General features: G+C 45.9%; 1 protein-coding gene and 1 non-coding gene across 2 annotated transcripts in view; both read right to left on the bottom strand.

The window, feature by feature from the left end:
- MICU1 (mitochondrial calcium uptake 1) overlaps positions 1-9,554 on the bottom strand; it is a 161,956-nt gene extending 152,402 nt beyond the window's left edge. The window contains exon 1 of the mRNA XM_056849440.1: positions 9,394-9,554. Coding sequence (XP_056705418.1) covers positions 9,394-9,554 — 161 coding nt within the window. The remainder of the gene's footprint in view (positions 1-9,393) is intronic.
- On the bottom strand, positions 8,564-8,635 carry TRNAA-UGC (transfer RNA alanine (anticodon UGC)). The gene has a single exon. It is a non-coding gene; the product is annotated as a tRNA-Ala (tRNA).
- Positions 9,555-27,662: the final 18,108 nt, after the last annotated feature.

Genomic DNA, 27,662 nt, shown 5'->3' with positions numbered 1-27,662 from the left:
GGTTTTGGATGCCACGGCTAAAAAGTGGTTGGAAGACGTCTTCACAGCTAAAGGGGCCAAAGTGCGAACAGTATTTTTTATAACATTTTCAGACTCTTAATACATCGCTGGGAATACCTAGTGCGGTAACAGCCAATGTCTTTCACTGCTTAGGAGGTTCCATTTACCCTTTCAAGGTACCCTAGCCAATGATGTCCAGAATTCCAGAGTCAGACCTTATCACCCCATATGGATTAAAACAGACTTTCAGATTAAGTTTCTTTATTAATATGAAAATTGCACGTCGTTACAAGTATAGATTTTACTGGCTAGTGAAAACTTTTATTCCCTTGTGTGTAACTGCGCAGCACTGGCCGTGTCTGGCACCTATTCAGTGAGTTTTCACCTCCCAGGGCAAGCAATTAGCTGTGAGAATGTATTAAACACTAGATAGTTAAAACGCAAGGGAGAGATGAAATAAGGGTAACAATCCACTCCTTGAGATAGGGTGTGACAATATGAACCCCAGAGATTTTAAAAGTATTAGAGGCAATTGAAGAACAAATGAGTGAGAATGCATGCCTCTACCTACTCAGGACATGCTCACTAGGTCCAAGACTGCATTCCTGAGGACAGGAGGTTTTCACAACTAAAGGCAAATTCTAGAAGTTTCTAAATAATAGATTTTGCCCATAGAGGTTCACCAAACTTACCATGTTGTAAGTCAGAGGAACTTGCTGGAACTGTTAAGATTGCAACAAGTAAGAATGTTTAAAAGCTTTTTGGACAACTGAAATATGTTAGCCACTCAAGTATAATGAAGTATTAAGGTAAAGGTAAAAGTCCCCTGTGCAAGCACCGGGTCATTCCTGACCCATGGGGTGACGTCACATCCCGACGTTTCCTAGGCAGACTTTGTTCACGGGGTGGTTTGCCAGTGCTTTCCCTAGTCATGTTCCCTTTACCCCCAGCAAGCTGGGTACTCATTTTACCAATCTCGGAAGGATGGAAGGATGAGTCAACCTTGAGCCGGCTACCAAACCAACTTCTGTTGGGATTGAACTCAGGTTAGAGTCAACCAAAACAGAATGAGGGGAAACCCTGCAATAAACACCTGAATTGCAGAGTAAGTAGGTACGTAAGAACATAAAGAGCCATGATGGATCAGACCAAGGCACATCAAGTCCAGCAGTCTGTTCACACAGTGGCCAACCAGGTGCCTCTAGGAAGCCCAAAAACAAGACGACTGCAGCAGCACCATCCTGCCTGTGTTCCACAGCACCTAAGATAATAGGCATGCTCCTCTGATCCTGGAGAGAATAGGTATGCATCATGACTAGTATCCATTTTGACTAGTAGCCATGGATAGCCCTCTGCCCCATGAACATGTTCACTCCCCTCTCAAAGCCTTCCAAGTTGGCAGCCATCACCACATCCTGGGGCAGGGAGTTCCACAATTTAACTATGCAAACTATGTTTGCGTGAACCCCCCCCCCCCGATAGTAAATAGTTGTATACTATAGTAAATAGGTAAATAGTTGTCTATTCATATTCAAACAACACAATTTTCCACGGATATAAAACATACACCCTAGAGAAACTGCACATTTGGCTATCAGAATGCACCACTCCCACACCTCCAACATGGCATTTCAATATGACACAAAAGGTGGACTGAATGACAACACCGTTTACAATGCCAACTTGGTGGGACAGTAAAATATGAGGCTGTCTTAACCTTACGCCACTTCCTGAACAGAAAAGAATGCAAGAAATACCGCTGAGAGGAAAACCCAGCTGCCAGAAACTACGCATGCATTTAACAGTGGGAGGCAGCAGAGAAGCAAATGGGGAATGCCTCAGTTTAAAAAAAGGGAAGGACGGAGATCCCTTCTTCTGGGGTTATCAGTACAAAAGCAAGTAAGAGGCAGAGGGCTGATAGATCAGAAGAGGACATTCCAAGCAGGCGCAGGGCGAGTGCTATGGTAAGGTTGTCAGAAAACACGGTGTCGGCACCAAGCTAAATAGGCTAAACAAGAGCTTAGTATTAGAACTGTAATCACTGGCTCTCTTCATCATCATTTCAGCCTCCCTTTCCTCCAGGCAAGAAGAGCGTCTGCCAAAGCAAAGTAGTTAATGATACGTTATAGATATTTCCCCGATTATTCTGGATGAATGAAATTACACTCACAGGACCAGAAACGAAAGCCACCGGACCAAACCATTCAATGCAGTGGGCGGTAGTTGAAATACTTCATTCTGCTGATTGTGGATTCGGTTGAGCAGAACAGATGCTAGATGCCAGTGCCCACTGATAGATCTAACTTGTGTTTATGCTCATTTGCTTATGCCGTATATGCAAAGATTAGAATCTTAAGAGGGGAAATGACAACAGTATGTGAGGTTTTACTGGGAAATCGATCTACAACACGTTCTTGCTATCACATGAGAGATTGCTAATAAAGCCACTCCGAGAATAAATTAGCCAGTTTCCAGGAGGCTTTATGCAAACGTTAGCAGCTATGCAGACAAAATGAATGCCAGCCACATGCAGAATGGTAAGGATGCACAGATATTGGCTGTAAACCCCGAGAATGGCTGCAAGCACTTTAGATCTGCTGAAATCAATGCCATTTTAGCGCATGCAACGGCCAGCTCGCAGCTATGGCGTCCTAGTTATGCTGTGATCAATCTGGAGCTTTGTTTTCGAGTCTTGCAGCCATTAGCTCTTTGGCAATGAGGAAAGTATTTACTTCTTCTAATAGACAGGGGGGAGGTGAGAATGTTTCCTCCAAGGCTTTAAACAGGCACTCTCAGGAGAATTGCAGTACAATTTCCATTTGATATAGACTATAAGAACATTTTCTTGTAGGCCAGACCGCAGCAAGCCCATTCAACAACGTCTTATGACGTACATGGGGGGAGAGGGGAAATCAGCAGCTCGTTCAGCACTCCTAACGACAGGGAAGACGCAGGTGAGGAGGCAGCACTGCAAGGGAAAGGAAGCCAATTTCCAGTTTTGATTCCCAAAAGTCAATAGAAGAGGAAGAGTTGGTTTCTATATGCTGACTTTCTCTAACACTTAAGGAAGAATCAAACTGGCTTACAATCACCCTCCCTTCCCCTCCCCACAACCAACACCCTGTCAGGTAGGTGGGGCTGAGAGAGCTCTTAATAGAACTGTGACTAGCCCAAGGTCACCAAGCTTGCTTCGTGTGTAGGAGCAGGGAAGCAAATTCAGTTCACCAGGCTGGGAAGCCAGGCTGGGAAATTATCTGGGCCTGAAGCGGCATGAGATGACTCGTGCCTGAGCCACCTTCTGATGATGAAGAAGAGTTGGTTTTTATATGCCAATGTTCTCCACCACTTAAGGGAGAATCAAACTGGCTTACAATCACCCTCCCTTCCCCTCCCAACAACAGACACCCTGTGAGGCAGGTGGGGCTGAGAGTGTGTGACTAGCCCAAGGTCATCCCAGCTGGCTTCATGTGGAGGAGTGGGGAAACCAACCTGGTTCACCAGATCAGAGTTCACTACTCCAAACCACCGCTCTTAACCACTACCATCAAGTCTTCTAGAATGACTAATTGCCTGTTTAAGTACAGGTGCTTATATTATGACTCAAATGTAAGACTAGGTTTTTTTCCAGGTATCCCATGGTGGTGGGGGCTGGTGTCATCTTAAATTCACATACAAGTTGCAGTTATGACCAATACTAAAAACACTTTTTTTGTATAACTTTTTTGAGGGGTCTTATATTCAGGGCTGTTTTCCTGTCGAGTAATTACAGTATTTTATTAGCATTCTTTCATCTCCTTACAATAAGTTACCATAATACTTCATTAGGGAAGTTCGATACCAAGTCAGCCACCAGAGGGTGCCAATGTTGCTCTATAAAGCCAAACCCAACGGATTGAACGTCACATTTAAGAGCAGAGAAGTTCAGGAGTAAATGCAAATGTATGGGAAAAAATTCTTGGAGTTACTCGCAGTGCTTTCCTGCTTCAGGTGAAGAATCTGCCACAGCACAATTACCACAACTAACAGCATAGCTCCTTCTAATAATAAAACACCCATTATGCTTTTTGAGTTCAGAATGAGTCACCAAACCATGCACATAAATATGTGCACACGCAATAGAATTCTTCCCCCTGGTATGGGCTGAGCAGATTGAAGTTGGGTGCCTCCAAATGATTCCACCCCATCTTTGTTTTCCCACGGTCACCTACTAATATGGCCTATTAGTCCGTAACTGACATTATAAATCCCCCGCAGCCAATCAACAGAAAGAAGAGCTGCTACTATATATTAAAGCAGATTTTGAACCCAGTCTTGTCAATTTTCTGTATGTCTGGAGAAATGCCAGATTTTAACATTTACTCAAGGTTCTTCCTTGTGACGGACCCCGGAGGAGTAAGAGATGAAGCCCCAGGTTGACAGCTCAGTGCAGGGTCAGAGGAACAAGCGTGCCAGAACTGCGCATGCATAGGGCGGCATTCTAATGGGGAGGTTGTGGCTCAGTGGTTTGTGAGGGCTGGCAGCGAGGTCATCTCTAATGGATGGAAAACTCATGCATAAACCCAAGGAACAACCAAGACAGACCGGGGGTGAACGTGAGTGAAAGTACCCATGCATAAATGACCTCAGTTCAAAGAGTACAAACAACAGTTGCCTGAAGTGCTTGCTATTGACAAGGGAAACACAAAGCAGAGACTGGAGAAAATCAAGAGGATGATGGAAGAGCAAGGCAAAGGAATTATTCAAAGTAGGGCAAAGGAAGTAAGGAAAAGGAATTATGAAAACGTCCCACAACAAGCACTACACTGAAGCAAGGAGAAACACCTTCTAAAGTGCAATTCTGGAAACTAGAATACAACACTGGCCGGCTGTAAGCTTATACAAGTCCCAGAAGGAGAGGCTGCAGTTCATTATGGAGCTCGTGTTTTGCATATAGAAGGAACCAGGTTCAATCCTGACATCCACAATTAATAGACCCATCCCTCCATGGATTTGTCTTATTCACAGCCTTCATTGAGTTACAAAAACTTTAACAACTGTAGAAGATTAATTGCGCTCGTCTTATTGTCTTAGATAAATGAAAATAATTGAGTTTGGACTGAGCCCACTCCTCTTTCAATACCCAAAACGTCCATTTCTATCACCCCCAGTGAAAAGAGGAAAACAAAGCAAAACATAAAAGTTCTTCTCTCAGAAAAAGAAACATAATTCATTGTGAAACCTCCATTAATCCATTTCCCTTACAGAAATACAAGTCCCATTTCGGCAAGCTGAAGTAGTACAAGCCTTTCTTCTAGATGGGCTAAGCGCCACAAGGCGAGAACGTTGTGAGCGATTTCTGCGCCTTGAAAATGCGCTGCTGGCAACCATCTGGTATCGCACTTCAACATCAACAGCCAAGCTATTTAGGAAGCTCTTCTAGCACGTGACGTTTGATCTTGCTCTTCTTCCCTACTACCGTTTCCAGGTGACCTTCTCTGGAGCCAGGCTGCTCCCCCTCCTCCCAGAACACCTTGTTAAGCCACAGCAGGGCCAAGGATTTGTCAGTTTTGCTGATGCATAAAAGGCTTTGAACCCAAGCCCTGCTTAGAAAACCACGCCTGGTCCCCCCTAAACTGCTAAATTAGTGCAACCGCCTGCAGAGTACTGGCTGGATTGTTGTAGAAGCCCAAGAGATTTCTTTTAACTACAAAAGAACTCAAAAGAACTCCACCTTCAAGTTAATTAAGAGAGCTGTTGTACCAAAATGAGCAACATAATGTGCTCCGAGGAGGAAGGTCCATGCTCACATCCCATGTGCTCACTCCGCATTAGACAAGCCACTTCCCCTTGAGTTGGGAGCCTTGGCCAAAACTACAATATCTAGCACTATACTTTACTTGTCTAACTGCACCGCAACAGCGTAGAGCATATATGCTTGCCAGGCTAAATGCACTACCCCTCCGCCTTGTTATACGGAAGATTTCATAAAATCCCATTTACCGACAGAGTTTGCCCTTGTGGGAATGGTGAACCAGAATCACTCGAGCATGTCCTTTTTAATTGTTCCTTCTATGCTTGTAGTCGATCCCAATTTATTGACCTGCTGTTTATATACAGGAAATGGCTTTCTGATGAAATCAGGACATCCTATATTATGACTACACAAAACCCAAAAATAATTGAATCAGATGCAAGGTTTTTGCAGTTAGCAATCAGATATCATGAATGGTATGTAGTACTCCTTAATGGCTGATATTATCCAATTTTATTTATTTGTACTCAGATTTATGTATGTATTATATGCCAATAAAGGCATGTGTTTGTGTGACAAGCCACTGCCTTTTCAGCTTTAGCTGCCCAGTTTTAATGCGAGGATAAAAATACCACCTACCTTACAGGGTTGTAGTCAAGATTTGGGTAGAATTTCGAGAAGATTTGGGTAGAATTTTGAGGATTTTGTAAAAAGCATTATAAATTCTAAGCCCTGCAGCCAACTAGCAGCCTTCGCCATTCATCTGAATACCTGGCCACCTGAATTTGAATACCTGGCTATGTATCTTGTATCAAAAACAAACAAACAGAACACTGAAGGCACATTTACCCCTGCTGAGATTGTAAAACTACTTGAAATAAGACTGCCATTTACGAAATCAAACAGTTTAAAGAGCGTCATATCCGTTGCTGTACTCCTTACAACCAGCCTGTAACATGGGCCAATATAACCAACTCTGTATTGCAGATGCAGGAGCTGAGGCCTGTTGGCTTGTCTGAGACCACCTAGTGAATTCATGGGAGAAGCAAGACTCACACCAGGGGCTGGGTCCTATTCTCAGCTCCGTCTCTAACAGCTGTGCTATATTAGCCCCAGAGAGCAGCCATTGCAGCCTTTCGCACTACACAAAATGCAACGCACGCACTTCTTCCAAGTTGTTAATATTTTAGGGCAGTTATCTGGCCAGCCAGACAAGCACTCACTCGGAAGATGCACTGAGGCTCCATTCTCAAGAACCACAAGAGTTTGTTCACACATGATGCTTTATCGCCAGGTCAGAAAACACAAATCTTAACATGGGAAGATGCTCGAAGGGCTCGAGATCAGCTCTGTTGTTAATCCGGATCAGAAATTCAATTTAGCAGCGCAAATTAATCGTAAGTAGCCCATTGAAAAAGTCACAAATATAGAGAGCATCTTGCAGTGTAGTTAAAAGATGGGTTTTCCCCAAGAAGCCGTTTAGAAGTGCTGTAGAAAAACTTGCCAACCTAATTCATCTTCAGGCACAAAGGAAAGGGGCTCCCTGCTGCTGATGAGGATTACTATAATGGGGCTGCTCATTGAACTCTTGATGAAGGGCCCCAACGGCAGAAATAGACTATTCAAGGTTAACCATAATACTGGAAGCCACACACGCCTTTATTAGAGTCACATATCATCACAGGCAGCGTGCCTTCTGCAGAAAGCACGGAAACCTCCGCGGGGGTGGGGGGGGGGAGAGAAAGACAGCGATCCTGCCTCCCACCCCTCCGGAGACTGCGGCTCTGAGCACAGCAAGGATTCCTATACCAATGAAAATATATTTGCTTAACGGAGAGAAAACAAGCATCGTGTTATGTCATCTCTGCAGTGGGCGAACTTCCCCAATAGAATATTTATACAAAGACTCACTCTGAATTAACTATTGTTCTCAATTATAAAAAATCCCTCCTGGAAGTTTTCAATAACCTTGAGATGCAGACTTTACATTTGAGTGCATCGACAAGTATTTAGGAATCCTTCTTTTGTTTCCATTTTAAAGTTCGGACCTTTTGTTCAGAAAGTGGGCGTCTGACCCTAAGATCAACTAGGCATGGCCTCTCCGTTTTACTATCTGTGCACCAAGGAAGGACCACAAGGCCTAGAGAGATATTTTTGCTTGGCTGCCTAACTATGGAATTCCCCGCCTGTGGAAACTCACCAAAATCCAAGTCAGTGTATCTTCCAGAAAAAATAAGTAAGATGTACTTATTCAAGCTTTTGTGTGATTGTAAATATACAGGCCACTGAAGAAGCAAGGAAGGGATAATGAACCTCTGTCCTGCATAAAAGCATCCTGCCTGCAAGCTCTGTTGCTACAGACTCCATTATTCCAAACCCTCTTTCATTTATACCTTAAAAAATGGGGTGACAGGCAGCAAGATTCAGGGATGCAAGCTTGGCCTAAAGCCTCGCATTGCTCAGCCTTTTGACACACACATTATTGTTTGCCCAAACTCCAGAAGGAACTACTTTCAATACTATAAACACAAAAGCATTTTGCTGACATAAAGATCCAAAAGCCTATTGTTGGAGGGGGCGGGGAGGACTCCCAGAACACTATGAAAACCACTGAAGTATATTTGACTTAAGAGGTGCCTGGGCCATTTTCAAAAACACATTCAACAATGGACTGCAGGAAATGACACGCTAGGGCTACACACATGAACACATGAAGCTGCCTTATACTGAATCAGACCCGTGGTCTATTAAAGTCAGTACTGTCTACTCAGACAGGCAGCGGCTCTCCAGGGTCTCAGGCAGAGGTCTTTTACATCACCTGGTCCCTTTAACTGGAGATGCCAGGGATTGAACCTGGGACCTTCTGCATGCAAAGCAGATGCTCTACCATTGAGCCACAGCCCCTCCCCAAATACTGCTATTGGTTAACCATAGCCGTATCACTGCTAGACCGTACATGGGGTGGGCTTCCCAAATAGTCTTAATTTGCTTCACAGAAGGGGAAAGTTGAGCAGGAATTATCTTTCTGGTAAAAGAGTGTCACGATGCAGGAAGCTTTACAATTAATGCACTCCTGACCTGCCATTCATGCAGCATAGCAAGCTTGAAAGGTGACAATCATTCAGAGAAAAGTTATGACAGTACTATCGTTTTGTTTAGATTCTAAATGTTTGAACTATAACAGGATGTTTTAATTCACAGTGGGTAGACGTGTTAGTCTGTTTGCAGTAGTCAAAAAGGGCAACAGTCCAGTAGCACCTTAAAGACTAACAAAAATATTTTCTGGTAGGGTATGAGCTTTCGTGAGCCACAGCTCACTTCTTCAGATACTTCAGATTCTTCAGAAAGCTCATACCCTACCAGAAAATATTTTTGTTAGTCTTTAAGGATGTTTTAAGACTGTGTAACAAAAAGACCAAGTTTAAGAGAGCAACCATACAACTAGATTGAAAGGGAGAACTGAAGGAGATGTCGAGACAAGCCAGGATAGCCACTCAACAGTTCCTAGTTGCAGCAGAACAACAAGACCCACAACTGCAAAGAGGAAATGAAATTCATTCTCAATCTGTTTCCCTACCGATGCAAACAACTCGATTCAAGCAGCAGACTGACGTTTTATTCAAAAGCCAAAGAAAGGTGCAATAGCAGCTCAGAGAACCCACCTCTTCAACAGGAGTCCAGTGGTTGATGCCACCGCGGCTGTTCCTACCAAGGCCACCATCATCAGCCTGCGGCGGCTGCGGGTAGAATGTGCTGTTCCATAGTATCGCCTAGAAATGGCAGCTAAACCCGTCACAGCAGGGAGAAGACGAAAGCGCAACATTCTGTGAAGGAAAACAAAAGAGTATGGTAATGAAGGCATCACGGAAACAGTTGACATTCTCATTACAGTCTCTCCGGTCAGGTACTTTCACACAAAGTAGCAGCAGAAAACTGGCAGGCAGAGATTATCTACCAGTGACCCTCTTAAACCAATATCAGCAAGCAAAAAGCAAGTGCCCTAACGCTGGGCTGCTGGAAGCCAAGCACCGAGTCAAGTGCAGACGGAGGCATGGGTCATCATCTGAAGGGTGAGAGTTGTAATGAAGATTTAGGTAAGTGTATACAGATACTGGTAGACTGGAAGGGGGAAAGGCAGGCAGGCTGACTGGTACAAGGCTATGGAGCCACACCAGAAAAGTAAGATTTTGTCTGTTACCCACACTAAGACCAAGCTGGAGCTGGAAAGAATTTACAGCCAGGCCAGGCAAAACAAATGGGCTGGCTGTAGGAGAGAAGTAAAACTAGGCCTTGGGAGAACCAGCCATCGACCTAGGGTTGCCCGGTCCCTATTCGCCACCGGTGGGAGGTTTTTGGGGTGGAGCCTGAGGAGGGCGGGGTTTGGGGAGGGGAGGGACTTCATTGCCACAGAGTCCAATTGCCAAAGCGGCCATTTTCTCCAGGTGAACTGATCTCTATCGGCTGGAGATCAGTTGTAATAGTGGAAGATCTCCAGCCACCACCTGGAGGTTAGCAACCCTACCTCTACACCACAGCCTCAAGGGATTGACTTCCAAGAAAACCAGGAAGCTCTTGATTCAAAGCCCAACTGATCGACTATGTGAAGCCTCTTGCTATGATTACACAAGTACTGTGCTACGCAACCAGAACTCTCGGCCTAAACCCAACACTGATATCACAAGACAAATGTTTCATGATGACACCACTGTCAAAGTGGTGATGTCAAGCACAAGGCAAACAGTAATTCAAACATTCTTCTCTCTCTCAGGACAATGAGATCAGAAGGTAATGTGCAACTGCTAAATTTGTGCAGAATCCTGATGGCTAAGTTTTGACAGCCCTACAAGGGCCCCATGAGCGCGCTAGCATCTGTGGCACTTCCCTGGTTAGTATTGAGATGGCGGAACACCAGCACAGTGATGCGGAGGCAGCCCATAACAAACCACCTGTGAACGTCTCTTGCCTCGAAAACCCTACAGGGCCGCCACAACAAGCTCGCAAATGGAAAAATAACAGAAGCACCTAATGTAAATTAAGGCAGCTACTCAAGCACCATTTCGCTTCATAAGGTCTCTCTGTAGATTTAAATCTAATAAGTCTGTCTAATTCTGTGTATGAAGATTCATCTGTAATTAAGATGTTCTGCATCTCAAAGCTCACTGTTTATAACCAGCAACGTTTCACCTGCTGGACCAATGACTGTATACAAAGGAAAGTGAAAAGTTGGCTACTGATCCCAGTGTTATTAAAGGCTTTTCACTGCAAGCCTTTAAAGCGGAAAAATTGCTTCCAAACAAGCTATTTCCGAGGCACCTGTGGGAACTGCAGAAATGGAAACATCTGAAACAACGGCTGCAATATATGCAAGCACCTTTACTATGAGATGCAGTGTTTCCATTATGACAAACAGCCACAAGCGTTTGCCTTTGTAACCGCAAAGTCACCACTAACTGCCAGCACAGCTTACAGAAATTCTTCAGATGGAAATGTGCTAGGGAATTGTATTGGCTTTTTGGGAATTAAGCTTCACATACATTCACCATCATTCTAACACGAAGTTGCAGCCCTACCTTGGGCCTGGTGGAGATATAACAATGCTCCCACAGTGCATTCGTAAGCAGAGTTACACCGTTCTAAGCCCACTGTCTTCTGTGGACTTGGAAGGGTGTAATTCTGCTTAGGACTGTGTTGACAGTCTCTTGACCAAGGTTAAGAGACCGGGAGCCCCCCGGCAGGCTCACTCACTTCCTCTCGCTCCTTCTGAATTAGCAAACCAACATCTAGCCCAGATTCCAAATTTTGTTTTCAAGATAGCTATTGTCAGCATGAAGCGTGATGCAAACATAATATTAAAAAGGTAAAGGTAGTCCCCCTGTGCAAGCACTGACCCATGGGGTGACGTCACATCCTGACGTTTCCTAGGCAGTCTATGTTTACAAGGTGGTTTGCCACTGCCTTCCCCAGTCGTCTACAATTTACCCAGCAAGCTGGATACTCCTTTTACTGACCTCAGAAGGATGGAAGGCTGAGTCAACCTCGAGCTGGCTGCCTGAAACCGACTTCCATCGGGATCGAACTCAGGTTGTGAGCAGAGCTTGTACTGCAGCTTACCGCTCTGCGTCACGGTTACAGCATGGTTAATGCTGGGAAGGAATAGAGGGAGCACAAGAGCTCACTGGGCACTTCTCAGATATTGCATCCACGCATGGCACATCTTTGCTTACCAGAAATACTCCAACCAAACCCAAGGATAACTTTAAAGACTAGGTCTAGAATACAAATCTCCACCAGCAAAAACCTACAAACCACAAGTGGCACTTTAACCAAAAATGTGTTTCTCGCCATTAACCTTTACATCAAGAGACTAATGCTAGCTTTTACTTCAAAAAAAAATCACAAATACTTAAAATGGATTATGGTTGAGTATCCCTTATCCAAACTGCTTGGAACCAGAAGTAGTCCGTATTTTGGATCTTTCCCTATTTTGGAATATTTTGGATTTCTTGCATATACATAATGAGGTATCTTGGGGGATGGGACCCAAGTCTAAACACGAAATTCATTTATGCATTATATATACTTTATGCCCTGACCTGGATGGCCCAGGCTAGCCTGATCTCGTCAGATCTCAGAAGCTAAGCAGGGTCAGCCCTGGTTAGTATTTGGATGGGAGACCACCAAGGAATACCAGGGTTGCTGTTCAGAGGAAGGCACTCTGTTAGTCTCTTGCCATGAAAACCCCCCAAAAGGGGTCGCCATAAGTCGGCTGTGACTTGACGGCACTTTACACACACACACTTATATACTTTATGCACATAGCCTGAATGTAATTTTAAACAATATTTTAAATAATTTTGTGTGCATCGAACTATCAGTGGCACTGCTGAGGGCCTGTGAGTAATGCTATCATGCCAGCTCAAAAGGTCCATTTTTTCGGATCAGTACAGATAAGGGATACTCAACCTGTACTGCAATTAGGTATTACAACCTGCCTGATGGTACAAATTATGCACGGCAGACCGTTTTAAAACTATCACCCCTTGCCACACACACACACACATTAAAAGAAAGAAAAGTCAAAGGCAGCTGTAAAAGCAAGAATAATTATTGTGATTGGGTCAAATAAAAACAGAGGCACGTAACTGGATTTCAACAGAAAGCACCTTACCTATATATCAGCTAATCCATAAACATAGTATAAGAAATTAGACAACATAACTAGTTATATGAAAATGTAAAATGCTTTTGAATACATTTGACCAACAAGAATGCTCATTTACTGTAGTACAAAAATGTAAAATGTTTCTGAATATATTAGACCAATAAGAATGCTCGTCTATTGCAGACGGATTGCTCTTACCCCTCCCTTTTCCCCCTTGTTTGTATCCTATATCTATAATAAATAAAAAACTATTAAAAAACAAACAGAAAGCGCCTTCAGGAAAGGGGAACTTGCAGGAATTGAATGAAGGTCCTTGTGGTGCCCAATTAATGGAAGAAATTTTAAAAGTTAGAAAGTTCGTGGACTTCTAGCATAAGGAAATAACAGGTGATAAATCTGCAATCTGGCTGTTCAACACCTTTCAAGCTCTTTTTCACGTTAATATCTGGAAACCTATGCCTTTTTCTTGTGCATCCAGAGACTCTCTCAGCCGGTCGTCCCAATCCTGCTCTTCTCCTGACTTTTATGTTTGAAGAGGTAGGAAGGAGTACAATCTTGACGTATGCGCTCTCTGGTTTAATGAAACCTGCCATCCACAATATTTTATTACTCTTAAAGGAAAGTTAAGATGTTTAAAAGAGATACCACACTTTTTGTGCAGGAAGGGGTAGAAATTAAATATTTGGGGGGCATTAGGCCAGTGAGCTTAGTCAGTAACATGCTATTTTTAAAAGCAGTTCTATGCACAAGAATTTATCCACACGCAGCATTTTTCAGTAGGTCTCTGTCCAATTTGCTCAGTGTTCATCACAGGCCTGACAATACATTATGCACTCCTGGCCTCTTTAGCACAGTTTCTTGGCAAGCAGCGCTGCACTTTATAAGATTACTGCTTAAGACTTCCAATAACACCAAAGCCCATATTGCCTTTGAAGTCAACACTGGCAATCTATGTCAACAAAAGCTTAAAAATACAGACTACCACCCACTTCAACAAAAGTTTCCAGTATGTGTTTCTTAACTGACATGTACAGATGAAGTTTCCCATTTCTCGAAATGTGCCAGTAATGTGTATGTGTTTACACATACAGGCAAGAAGGCTACACAAAAGTATATATAGTTAATTCTGCTGACATTAGCCACAAATACATTAAACCTGGAGAACATGATATAGTATAGTTCAAGATGCTCCATGGCAACGCTGTTGATTTGTTTACCAGGTATTCATGCTAAGCTGAGTCAGGAATAGAATCAGAGTTGCAAGGGGCCATACAGGCCATCTAGTCCAGCCCCCTGCTTAATGCAGGATCAGCCTAGACTCTAGGCCCTAGAGCAGGGGTCCTCAAACTACGGCCCGCGGGCCGGATCCGGCCCGTCAGGGTCCTGAACCCGGCCCCTTTAAAAGAGTGCAGCCGCAAGGTAATGCTGGGAGGAAGTGACCACCAGTCACTTCCTCCCAGCTCCCTACACACGGGAGGGAAGAGGGAAGAGAGACAAGCCGCGAGGATGCAGGTCCAGCCGCCCCCCTGCTCTGTGCCGCCCCGGGGCTGCTGGGCCGCCACTCCCGGTGGGCGGGATGCAGGCGGGCGCTTGCCAGGTGCTGCGGCGCCAGGTTGGGGCATGCCAGCAGCGGCGGCTGCTGATGGGCGTGGGCGAGCACGGCGGCAGAGGGCCGGGCGGGCTGGGGTGCGCTGCACAAAAGCTTCAGCTTCCACCTGCGGCAGGGCCAGGAGCTGCCACGTTTGGGCTCGGGGCTCCTGCGCATTGCCACACCTGCAGCGAGGGAGCCGCTGCTGCCACCGCCTGCCTGCACGCCTTCCCCAGCAAGCGCGACCTGCTCTGCCCGATGGCCCAGACGCCGGGCCCCAGCGGCAGGGTGGCCTCTAGTGACTGCTGGCCGGCCGGCTCCGGCACCAGGAGCGCACCTCGCCCAAGGCCTTCGTCCTTGCCGAGCCCCGCAAAGCCCGCCGAGCGCTCCCCCCCAGGGGGGAAAACACTTTTCAGGTCAGGAAAGGCCTCGCCCTGCGGAGCTTTCCCCCTCTCGGCCTGTTGGGGGGGGGGAACACTTTTCAGACTCCCGTTTCCAGCCCTCAACGTGCCTGGGGAGCGGTTTTGCGAGGGGGTGGGGTGGGCTGGAGCATTCGGATCTTTGAGGAGAGGGAGGGAGAGTTGTGTTCGTGCGCATGCATGCGGACTGTGTTTTGACGATGCTTCCTGGCGTGCCTTCACAACTGCCTTGCAGGGTTGGTTATATGGTTTCTGAAAAGGGAGCTGAAGTTGCAGGGGAAGACCGACTTGCCCAGAATCCTGAGGTGGAATTCACCCCCTCCCCTTGGTCTGAGTTCACACCCATCTTCAGATGCGAACCTCAGAGGGCAGCCTGTGTGCCCGCTTCCTGCTTGTCCCATGCCATGCCATGGGAGGCATCTGAAGGAACTCCTTTCTGTGCCAGTCCTGCCCCAGGCCCCTTGTGCCAGAAAGAGCGACCTCGCCCCCTCCTCCTACTCCAGGATCGGTGCCAGGGCAAAGGGGCCGCCATGAGCAGCTTGTTGTTAACTGACTTCTCGCGGTCCTCAGGAACTCCCTGCCTTCTTTCTGGGAAAGCAGGATGGGGGGGGCAGCTGGTGTCTTGGACTGACCCCTTGGATAACCGCTCTGACCGCCATGCTGGGCCTGGGGGTTGCCCTCCTGGAGCAGGGGTCGTGCAAGCCGGAGGGTCGCGTTACGCCGCCTTCTCTGGGATGGTCCGTCAGAGTCAGCCTCGTCCACTCAGACTGGCAGCTGCTCTCTGGGGTCTCAGGCCTCAGAGGTCTTTCTTGTCACCTCCTCCCTGCCCTTTTAGCCAAAGATGCTGCCAGGGGTTAGCCCTGGGACCCTCAGCACGCCCAGCCGAAACTCCTCCGCTAAGCCTCTGCGGAGATTTCAGAGATTGGTATCTGAAGAAGGGAGCTGTGACTCACGAAAGCTCATTCCCTGCCAGAAATTCTGTTGGTCTCTCAGGTACTGCTGGATTTTTGCTCTTTTATAGGGCTACAGAGATTTCAGGGTGGCGCCCCTGGTCCCCCTCAGTACTGCCTACTCAGGCTGGCGGTGGCTCTCCAGGGTCTTGGGCAGAGGTCTTCCACATCAAAGATTCAAAACACATTCAAAGATTCCACATTCAAAGATTCAAAACAGATAAAAGGAAGTATTTTTTCGCACAATGCATAGTTAAATGGTGGAACTCCCTGCCCCAGGATGTGATGATGGCTGCCAGCTTGGAGGGCTTTAAGAGGGGAGTGGACATATTCATGGAGGAGAGGGGTATTCATGGCTATTAGTTAGAATGGACTTGTATCACTTGCTATGACTAGCAGTGACAAATATGGAACCGGATATTGACCATCTCATTATCCAAAAGCAGGCTCATACTTCCCATTGAAATATTATAAGTTTATGTTGATTAAAATGGTTCTTCATTTTAAATATTACATTGTTTCTCTTATTTTTTGTGCACTACAAATAAAATATGTGCAGTGTGAATAGGAATTTGTTCATATTTTTTTCAAACTATAGTCCGGCCCTCAACAGTGTTTGAGGGACAGTGAACTGGCCCCCTGCTTAAAAAGTTTGAGGACCCCTGCCCTAGAGCATCCCTGGCAAGTGTTTGTCCAGCCTCTGCTTAAAGACTGCCAGTAAGGGGGAGCTCACCACCTCCCTGGGTAGCAGATTCCACTGTCAAACAACTCTTACTGTAAAAAAAAAAATTCCTAATATCCAGCCGGTACCTAATATTCAGCCTGCAATTAAACCCATTATTGCTAGTCCTTTCCTCTGCTGCCAACAGCTCCCTGCCCTCCTCTAAGTAACAACCCTTCAAATACTTAGAGAGAGCAATCATGCCCCCCCCCCAACCTCCTCTTCTCCAGACTATACATTCCCAACTCCCTCAGCCTTTCCTCATAGGGCTTGGTCTCCAGGCCCCGGATCATCCTTGTCACTCTCGTCTGCACCCGCTTGAGTCTGTCCACATCCTTTCTGAAGTGAGGCCTCTAGAATTGCACATAATACTCCAGGTGTGGATTAAACCAAACCAAGCTTATATTTAAACTTGGATCAGAAACCAGCTGTGGTTTCAAACCACTAGTTAAGCTGGAGCGCGAGTTATCTAACTGCAGTTCACATCAGTAGCAATTTAACAGCTCACTGCCAGTAGTCTGTGGGGTGATCTTCTACTCCAGAACCGAAGAGGGGCAGAGTGCGCAATCCTGAGCATGCACCCCATTTGCTCAACCATCATTAATACCTTTCTTTGCAGAAGCCACCTCCCCAAGGATGTGGTGGTTGGTGCGCAGAGGAATGGCCGCTTTGGCAACAGGACTCTATGGCATTGAAGTCCCGCCCCAAACCCTGCCCTCCTTAGTCTCCACCCTAAAAATCTCCCACCGGTAGCAAAGAGGGACCTGGCAACCCTAGATCTAACCCAGCTGATCTGTTTCACTGGCTGCTTGGTCCTGCCGCCTGGACCCTGATGCTCATTTTCTCCAGGTGAACTGATCTCTATAGGCAGGAGATCAGTTGTAATAGCAGAAGAATTCCAGCTAGTACCTGGAGGTTGGCAACCCTGGCTAGATCCTAGTTCTATATGCTTAGATTAGACCCAGGCAGCGCTTCTTTCTGGGGAACAGGCTCCATAGACTCAGGCAGGCTCTGGCTCTACAGAACAAAGAAGCGTCTTCACAAAGGGCCTACACTTGTGCTTGGAGCCAAGCATTCCAGATGTCTCCTGACTCATCTTACAGCATTTCTGGCAAGCAAAACTTGGTGACTGGTCTCTGACACAGTTCTTCCAGGAACTCTGGGGGCAGTCTGTTGATTCTTGGGTTTAACTGCAGCAGCTCAAGCAAGAATTTTAGTTTATTTGCAAATGAGAAACCAAATGACTACAGCCTATGAAATCATGCAAGCTCAGCACAAATAGAATTAGGTAAGTTTCATAAACCCAATTTGATTCAGATCACATTTTTGCTCTCCATCAGCAGCAGGACGACCCTGCATATATGCATAGATATAATTCTCTGTATCAAATGTAAAACAGTGTAAGGGCTGGGAAGCGGGGGTTGGGAGCCACTGCTCTAGAGGAGAAAGGCAGAAATCCCAACCAGCAAGCCCTACACAGCTCCAGGTCCCAGCAACATCTCAGTCAGTTATGGAGAAATGGCTAAGCTTAGCTTAAGCGGCCTTCCTATGGAGGAAGGCAGCCAAGAAAAGAGCATAGCAAAATAGGTGATCAAGCCAAGTGTTTCTGAACCGGGAAGCCTCCGGAAAGGCTGCATTAGTACCATTACCTTTCCGGGATTCGTGAAACAAACATAAGCACCCTCTAAGCAGCCAGCTCCTAAAGAGAGGGAAAACAACCAAAGGGAATCCCTCCCTGCCCATCGAGCAGCTGTTCAGTTCTTTTGCAGCAATGTGACTTGTGCCTCTGCACTGCAGCTTCTGCGGGCAGGACTCATTCAGTCTGCCTCAGAGATCAGAACAAAAATACTAGTCACAGTCATAGCTGCGCTCAGACAGGAGGGTATCCAGATACATCCATACCTGGACGACATTCTGATTTGTAAACAGTCACAACAACAGTCCCTTCTACACACAGCAAGGGTAATTCAGACCCTTCAGAATCATGGCTATTTAATCAATTTCCACAAAAGTTCCATAACACCATCCCAGTCCATGGTCCACTTGGGGGGTCAGGATAGACTCTATCCACAACACCCTGTCCCTTCCTCGGGATCGGATCCTGAAAATAACATCTCTGGCTTCCTCTATAGCAAAATCAAGAAAAGCCAAACTTATGTCCTTGGCAAGGCTGTTAGGTCTCATGGTGGCCTGCACAGCGGTGGTACCTTGGGCCCGCTTCCATTCCAGACCACTCCAGTGGCAGATCCATCCCTTTCAGAGGGACATTGCCAAGAAAAGAGACAGGTTAATTCCCATCTCCTCAGAAACAAGGAGGAGTCTCCTCTGGTGGTCACAGAACTCAAACCTCTGCCGCCCCACTCAATACATTCACGAGGAACAGGCTCAAATATTCACAGATGCCAGTCTGGGGGGATGGGGAGCCACATTTTTGACTCATACAACACAGGGCAGATGGTCTTCACAGGAAACTACCCTACACATCAATGTCTTGGAATTGAGGACAGTAAAACTAGCGCTGAGAGCCTTTGCCCCTCTCCTTCAGGGACTACATGTCCTGGTGAGAACCGACAACATTGCAACCAAGGCCCATCTAAACAAACAGGGACGGTCCCGCTCCTCTTCCCTACATCGGGAAGCAGTGCAAATTCTTGCATGGGTGCAGAACAACTTCAAGTCTATTCAAGCAGAGCACATAAAGGGGGTACTAAATGTTCAAGCGGACCGGTTAAGCCGCCAGTTCGCAGACGAAGGGGAGTGGTCCTTGGACCAGGAGGTCTTCTGGCAAATTACCACCAAATTCGGCGTTCCCTTAGTAGACTTATTCGCCTCCGTAGAAAACTCCAAGGTTCCAAGATTCTTTTCAAGATACCACCACCCGGCAGCAGAGGGCGTCAACGTTCTCCTCAGTCAGTGGCCCCCGGGATTGCTCTACGCCTTCCCGCCCCTGCCTATATTGCCAAATGTACTAAGAAAGATTAGGAAAGAGCGGGCCAACGTCATTCTAGTAGCACCATTCTGGCCCCCCGACCCTGGTTTACAACCCTGCGACAGATGTTGTGCCAGGAACCCTGGAGAATTCCATCACAGTGGGGAACTCTCCACCAAGGTCACCTAGTCCACGCAGACGCCCAATGGTTTTGCCTGACCGCCTGGTGCTTGAGAGGAGATCCCTAATAGACAGAGGATACTCAGAGGCCGTCATTGCTACTATACTAGAAGCACAACGTCCTGCCACTAGACGCAATATAATGCCTCATGGAAGGCCTTTTTCCGCAGGGCTAGAAGAAAAAAGGTTGACCCCATACAACCAGGGGTTCACAAGGTCCTCGAGTTTCTACAGGAGGGTCTGCAGCTCAAACTCTCCGCTTCCACATCGCGGAGACAGGTTGCTGCACTTTCCACTGTTATCCCACAATTAGATGGGGTCCCTATGTCCAGGCATCAACACATCGTTGCCTTTCTAAAAGGGGTGACTCAGACTCAGCCCCCAATCACCCATCGTTTTCCCTCTTGGAGCCTTAATCTGGTGCTCAACGCACTCACCAAACCGCCGTTTGAGTCCCTCCGAGAGGTTTCCCTAAAATACCTTCTTATGAAGGTATTATTTCTGATCTCCATCACTTCAGCAAGACGTGTTTCTGAAATCAGGGCCCTGTCCATACTTAAAGGTCTCTGCATCTTTCACAAGGACAAGGTGGTTCTGTTTCCTGACCCTACCTTCACCCCAAAGGTCAATTCTAGATTCCATAGATCACAAGAGATTAACTTACCATCCTTTTGCCCAAGACCGTCCTGTCCCAAGGAAAGATCCTGGCATACACTTGACCTGCATAGGGCAATCCGTATTTTTATTGACAGAACTTCTGACCTTAGGCAGGACCAATTTTTGAGCTTCCTGTCTCCCCTTGGCGGGAAATAGCCTGCAAAGCCTAGTTCCATCCTGCCTCAGAAAGGGGAAGCAGGTCGCAGGAACAGCTCCGTGCTTTTTCTGCCTAAGGCATTAGCTAACTAGCACTTGTGATTGTCTTTTTGTTTTAGTTTATCTGTAGTAAGGGAAGACAATCTCCTGTCGGTCTCCGATTACCAACTAGGGCTGGTCCAATCCGCCCAAAAGGAGACCGACTCTCCCAACGGACGCTCTGCTGACTGCTTATGTTCATTGGGATAAACGATCCTAACAAGGGAAAGAGGATGTCAACCGCGGCAATTAGCCGCACCCTTAGGCTCTGCATCCAAGAGGCTTATAGGGCCTCCGGGGTTCCCGCTTCTGAAGGCATCATTGCTCACTCTTTGCGCAGTGCAGCCACCACAGCGGCATTTGACAGACAGGCTCCGCTAGAGGAAATTTGCCGGGCTGTCACATGGGCGTCTGTCTCAACATTTATCAAACATTACAGAGTAAATACGTGGGTCTCTGCCCAAGCTGCCATCGGACGAAGGGTATTACAGCAGGTGGCAGAGGAGGACACATAACCCACCCACATGGGAGCTCTTATAGGTCCCACAGCTCAAGACGCCTGAGCCTCAGAGGAGAATGGAGCCTTGATTACGTACCGTGAAGGCTCCTTTTCTCTTGAGGCGAAGGCATCTTGCCTGCCCGAGATACATATGCTCTGAACCGTTCTTGAGCTGCCATTGCAGTCTCAAGGGTAGTTATCATATATCCTCTGGTTAATTGTTCCATAGTTGATGTTATCTGTGTTTCTTAATTGTTTCTATTGAGTGAGTGTCATTCTGTTGTAGTAGCTAAGCAAGACTGTAACTGAGGCTCTGCAGGCTATTTCCCGCCAAGGGGAGACAGGAAGCTCAAAAATTGGTCCTGCCTACCCTGATGATGCAAGGAAATAACCCACAGCTCAAGACGCCAAGTTCAAATCCTGACTGCCACAGAAGCTTGCTAGATGACCTTGGTAATTCCAGCAGGGTAGCCATACTAAGTCTAGAGTAGCAAAATAGGCTAATCACATTTATTCCAGTGCACACACCGAAACCCCACATGCAAGTAGCCCTGTTCACAAGTTACAGGGAACGCAGGTACAATCTGTGAACAGTTGATTTTTCTTTAACATGTGTGTTCAGCAACTCTCATGTTACATTCATCACAGGTATAGATAGCTGAATGTGCGATTGAAACCACAAATACATCCAGGTACTACTATCTGGTGGCCGGTCCTGGTGTCCTGGCTCTGCCAAATATCATATATTAATTATATGACCAACTGCCATCCTCCTAACCTGGCAGGCTGAACGCCAGCTAGATAAACTTGGTCAGCAGCCTTTGTCCAGCTGAGAAGCCTATGTTAAGCTAGCCTCTGTGCATCAGCAGAGAGCAAATTAAAAATGTCTCTTCCCAGAACATTCTACAGAAGTTGCTAGCAACATGAGGCACCATTTCACTTTATACCACACTGGTATTTGATTGGTCAATTGACCAAATTCATTTTTGGCCCACTGCATGGCCAACCCAAATGCCAACAAGTTATAGTCCCTCCCCTTAAGTTCCCTAAACCTGTATATAGTATTACTTTGATTTATCCACTAGGTTTTAATTTGGCTTCAATTGCTTTAGAAAGCATCCTTTTTGCAGGCTCAAAGCATGACTGATCAGGGAGGATGATCACTGTACTACAGCTGCACAAAGAGGAGCTAATCAGCAAAATAGCTCCACTGAGCTAGATACCGTGTACAATAAATAGAGTTCTGGAATGACACTGCACTGGTCTGGGTTAGAATTTTCTAATTAGTTTTAGCAGATAGATGAGTAGGATGCATATGATGTTATTAAAAAGATCTATTTTTTATGCCAAACACTGCAAAAGAAGAGAAAATGTTCCGCGTATCTGGAAAACTCGAGCTCCTTAATAGACATCTGAAAGCACCCTTTTGTGAAAATATGTTTTAGAAGCTCATCCTCTTCAATACAGGCCAACTTTGAGTGCAGCAAGATGGGACCATATCCATGTTTGGTTGGCCACCACAGGGAAGAGATACATTAAATGAAATCTGCATCAAGGCGTAAAGGTTGCAGAACACAGAAACCGAGATATTTGAAGGCTGTTTTACTGTATTATGTTTTTTTTTAAAAAAAAAAACTAGAGCAAAAAAAGATTGAAAATTACTGGAAATGGCTTATTTTCCTAACATTTTTTACCTCTGCTTCTTGCCATTTACTTAGCTCACATCCTGGGCAGTGATTTGCTTGAACATCTAGTTATGGGACTCAAAAATGTCTTTCCCAAGACTGCCTCACTGCCACTTTCACTCAAGTTGAGTCCCCTCCCCCCCGGGCATTACCAGATAAAAGATCTCCTGCCTCATCCCTGTTATTAATTTAAATTAGATTTTTGGATGAAGATGAAATTTCGTACCAGAGTAATCCCTTGGACAGAGCTCGGGCTAATCTATCATGGAATTAATTCCTGCCAAGTGGGAAATTCCATTTGCTTAAGCACAGGATTTGAGCCAACATCGCCTGAAAACCATCGCTCCGCCTCAGCACAACACCTGATCTCCATCAGAAACCCAGGCTCCTGCTACCGCAGGGCAATTCTTTTTCCAGCTCTTGTGCGCTTCGACTCACTTCCTATCATCAGCCTCAGCCCCAGGCATGAGACTCAAGAGGCAGAAGAAAAGATTTTCATTTATCTTTTCAGTCAGGCCAACTTATTTCCCTACAGTCCATCAGAGCCTTGTGGGCAAAGCATCTCCCAATGTGGAACAGCAACACCAAACACAACACAAAATTAAAGAAGAAGAAGAAGAAGAAGAAGAGTTGGTTTTTATACGCCGACTTTCTCTACCACTTAAGGGAGACTCAAACCGGTTTACAATCACCTTCCCTTCCCCACAACAGACACCCTGTGAGGTAGGTGGGACTGAGAGAGCTCTAACAGAGCTGTGACTGGCCCAAGGTCACCCAGCTGGCTTCGTGTGGAGGAGTGGGGAAACCAACCCAGTTCACCAGATTAGCCTCCACCACTCATGTGGAAGAGTGGGGAATCAAACCCGGTTCTCCAGATCAGACTCCACTGCTCCAAACCACAGCTCTTAACCACTATACCATGCTGGCTCCCTGAAACTGAAACAAAACTAAAATGGCAGAAGACGAACGAGATCCCAAGTGCTACTTCAATATTTTTACTATAAAGCACTGAACTAGGCAGACAACTTTTCATGCAACCGGGAGAGAGCAAATCTTTGCCACTTGTCTCCATCACCAACAGGAGAGGCGGGTCCATCAAGTGATCAGGTCATCATGGACTGCCTACCTTCTGTGCTGATGGGAACCAACCCTTGGCTAGAACCAACAACATGTACCCAAGGGCTTCAGGTACATGATACACCCAAGACATGTCAGGTCACATATACACAACTGGACTCACAGTCAAGCACACATTGGGGGAATGAACCTTAAACAGCACTTGTTTGCTTGGCACTGGGGGTGGGGGGAGAAGGAGCTGTAACATTTCCCCTTGGTATCTGCCAGAAAGCTCTTACTCCCTACTTGTATAAAGCAGCACACAAGCAAGACCCAGCCCCACTGAGAAGCTGGAGGGAAGAGGGGTTTTTTGCCATGGGAAACCCAACATTCACAGTACATAGGGGGAGGTGTTCCCTTTAGTTGGACAGCAGTTGCTATGCAGATGAAGGCAACGGCCTCTGCTCATCTCTTGCCTAGAATGCCCGGTGGATGGGGTCACCATGAGTTGATTGTGGCTCGACCACATGTTCCTCTTTTTCCCTTGGGTAGCTGCCACCATTTCCTGAGTTCTTCACCCCATTTCCAGTTTGATGCCAGGTGAAGCATCAAACAGGGCTGCTTCGGTAATGTCAACCGCAGCAAGGTGCATAGGAATTCAGCCAGACTGTTTATATTAAACAAATACAGGCTTTATTCTACTGTCAGCATCACTAAAGAGTACACAAACTACAGAAATTATGGTGCAGGGCACTAACAAAATACATGAACACATGGAAAGATTTCTAACCTCATATGGAAACTGCAGCATCTGTCATCTGCTTTCCCCCCCACATGCAGATAGGTATATGTGTGAAATGAGGATGCTCTCCATGCTGTCATTCCCAGGACTTGCTCCTCCCACAGTCATACATGCCCTGGCAAAGAAAGAACAGCTCCTTTTCAATCGCCTCTCCCCATGTGTAGAAAGATCCTAGTCAATGTGGGTTCATGAGCCTTCCAGAACCCACCAGCCAATAGACACCAGATCGATTTCATCTCTTCCCTGCAGGATATGAAAATATTCTCTGGGAGAAATTACGGTTTCCCAGCCTCCCTGCCATCTCCATGTAATTGTCAGTCCTTTCTGAGACGAAAGGTCTTGTACTATTCTCAGCCCATGACAGGAGGTTCCGGTTTCACTCCCGCCTCGTTTTCACCAGTGGAAACAGCGGTTCGAGGGACTTTTTGCCACTTTTCTCTGTTTCCACATGTCCTTCCTAGGGCACACATGTCCTTCCTAGGGCAAACATCCCCCCACTGTTTCCACAGGCAAAACAGGACGGGAGAGAAACTGAAGGCTTCTTCTCATTGTCGGGAAAACTAGCCACTGTTTTGCCCCCTCCTTTCAGTCGCTGCCACCACTTTGGGTAAAATCAAGCCCCCCTCTTCCTTGCGTGGTTGCTCAAAGTCAACCTTGCAGGGGGGATCACTCAGTAGCTTGCCAAGGAGCCAGGCAGGAGGGTAGGGACTTGGGCAGGCTCTGTCAAGTTTAACAAAACTTTATTTCGACAAGGCACAAACTCTTGTTTTGTCTTGTGGCGTCTAACAAAAGAAGCTTTGACTCTCAGAAGCTTATAACCAGAAACTCTCATTGGTTTCTAAGATGAAACTGGATTCAAATTTAACTGTTCTACTGCAGACCAACATGGCTACCCTCTGAAACTATATCCTCTCTTGCAGCGCTCCCTCTCAGCGGCAAGCAAACAGGTGCTGTTTAAGGCAAGTCCCTTGATGGATATCTGACTGTGAGTCCATTCACGCACCCATAACCCAATGCATGTCATGGGTATCGTCTATTTGAGACCCAGAATTTAAGAGCTGTAGACCATAGCTTGTAGCCCACAAGCCACCAATCCACCTCATGAACCGCGGCAGAAGTTTGTACTGCTGAAATAATTCTCTGCTGTCCTCTAAGCCCAGGTCCATCACGGCTGACTTTAACAATCCCTTCTGAATCAAAGACTTGAATGCAAGCTCAGAATACAGGTGTAACTGCATACAGTTTTACCTCCTGTGAGTGTCTTAAATAAATTTTTCCCATGTATAAAAAGCAATTGGGGGGGTCACATTTCTGCACATCCCATTCGAGGTTCAATTAAGATAAAGTTGCAATCCTATGCATATTTACCTGGAATAAGCCCTACGCAACATGCTTGCAAGTAAATACGCAACGGATTACACTTCAAGGTGCTTGACCAAGTCTTCACATCTTCAACACTCCATTCACTTCCTTTGCACCAAGTTGCCATTTCATTATGGCTCTTTACGCAGAAACGGGCAGTCCCTGCCAGTTGCATTTCTCCTTAAAGCACAAAGAAGTCTTATCACAGCTAAAACTGGTAGTAGAACCATGAGCCACTGTTTCTGGCATTGCCCAGTGTCAGCCGTAAGACAGGATTCCTTTTGCATTATTCCTTCTAAACTTTCAGCCTCCGTAGGAGCACTGAACGAACAGACAGATGTGATCCATGCCGCTAACTTTCTGCATTTAAGCAGATTGATTTGTTATAATTATTTACTTGAGAATCACCCCACAAATTTTACTCCAGCGTTTAAGGAACTAATTTAGTATTAAATTGAGCCATTTGGCATTAAGACAATTAGTATGAATATAAAATGGCAAAGCTTTGCAATGATCAATCTAGACTATAAAACATATCTAGAGAAACCTTAGCATATGGTTTTTTTCCACATTTAACAATTGCATCAAATTTAATATTTTTTTAATGTTTATATCTCTGGAAATAAATGGCTTGTTGCATATGCTCCATTCTCCTAACACCCCAAAATCAGCCAGATTTTTTTAAATTTCATGAAGGCAGACCATACTACGCAAAACTGAATTACTGATCAGGGAAGATGGGCAATATACAGAATCTATAGTCCATTTTCTAAGTCTGACAAATAACAGATGCCAAACTGGTGAATAAATCTACTTATTCACAAAAATACTTTACCATTTGAGGAAGCAAGATTTGTTTTACAGAACTAAGCACACACCAAAAGACAATCTCCACTGATTTCAACCTTTATAGTGTGGCATAAAACTTAATTAGTAGCTAAACTTGCATAAAACACTTCAGACCAGTGTAATGGCTTCAGATGACTTCTGTGTAAACATGGAGTGGGCTGCTGAGTGTCTAACTCTGAATTGCTCCTTATATGAACACTTCATTTATTAATTATTTAGCTACCCAGGCTACAGCTTCCAATTCATAAAGTTTGAAATGTTGCTGTTTACTGAAATTTTTTTGGGGGTGGGGCGTGAAACACTTTGAAGAAGCTTAAAAACAGAGGTTAAAAACCAAGGTTAATGCTTGGGTGCTATCTAGTGCAAGTGAATGAGGACTCTTTAGGAGTCCAATGACTCCTAAGAACAACAGTGGAGATATACCATGGGGAAGCAGCAAAAACTCACATATGCCGTTTTCCCACTGGCGGAAATATCTTCTGCCAGCAGAAAACATAGTTCAGATCCACCCTTTAGATAAGGGTAGAAAGTCTCATGCTATGCTGAGTTTATTAGTGAGTTAAAAGTAGCGACAGTATCAAACCTACTGAAGAGTGCCCTTCTGTGATGTCATCCTGGTCTACCCATGCAGGAGAACAAGGTGAAAAAAGGAGGATGAGGAGGAGGAGTTTGTTTTTATATGCCGACTTTCTCTACCTCTTAAGAATCAAACCAGCTTACAATCACCTTCCCTTCCCCACCCCACTAGGTAGGTGGGGCTGAGAGAGTGTGACTAGCCCAAGGTCACCCAGGTGGCTTCATGCGTAGGAGTGGGGAAACAAATCCAGTTCACCAGATTAGCCTCCACCGCTTGTGCGGACGAGTGGGGAAACCAAAC

The sequence above is a fragment of the Euleptes europaea genome, chromosome 5, assembly GCF_029931775.1.
Source record: "Euleptes europaea isolate rEulEur1 chromosome 5, rEulEur1.hap1, whole genome shotgun sequence".
NCBI classification, from domain to species: Eukaryota; Metazoa; Chordata; class Lepidosauria; order Squamata; family Sphaerodactylidae; genus Euleptes; species Euleptes europaea.
Note: the sequence above shows the minus strand (reverse complement) of the source record. Positions and strands in the feature narration are given on the sequence as shown.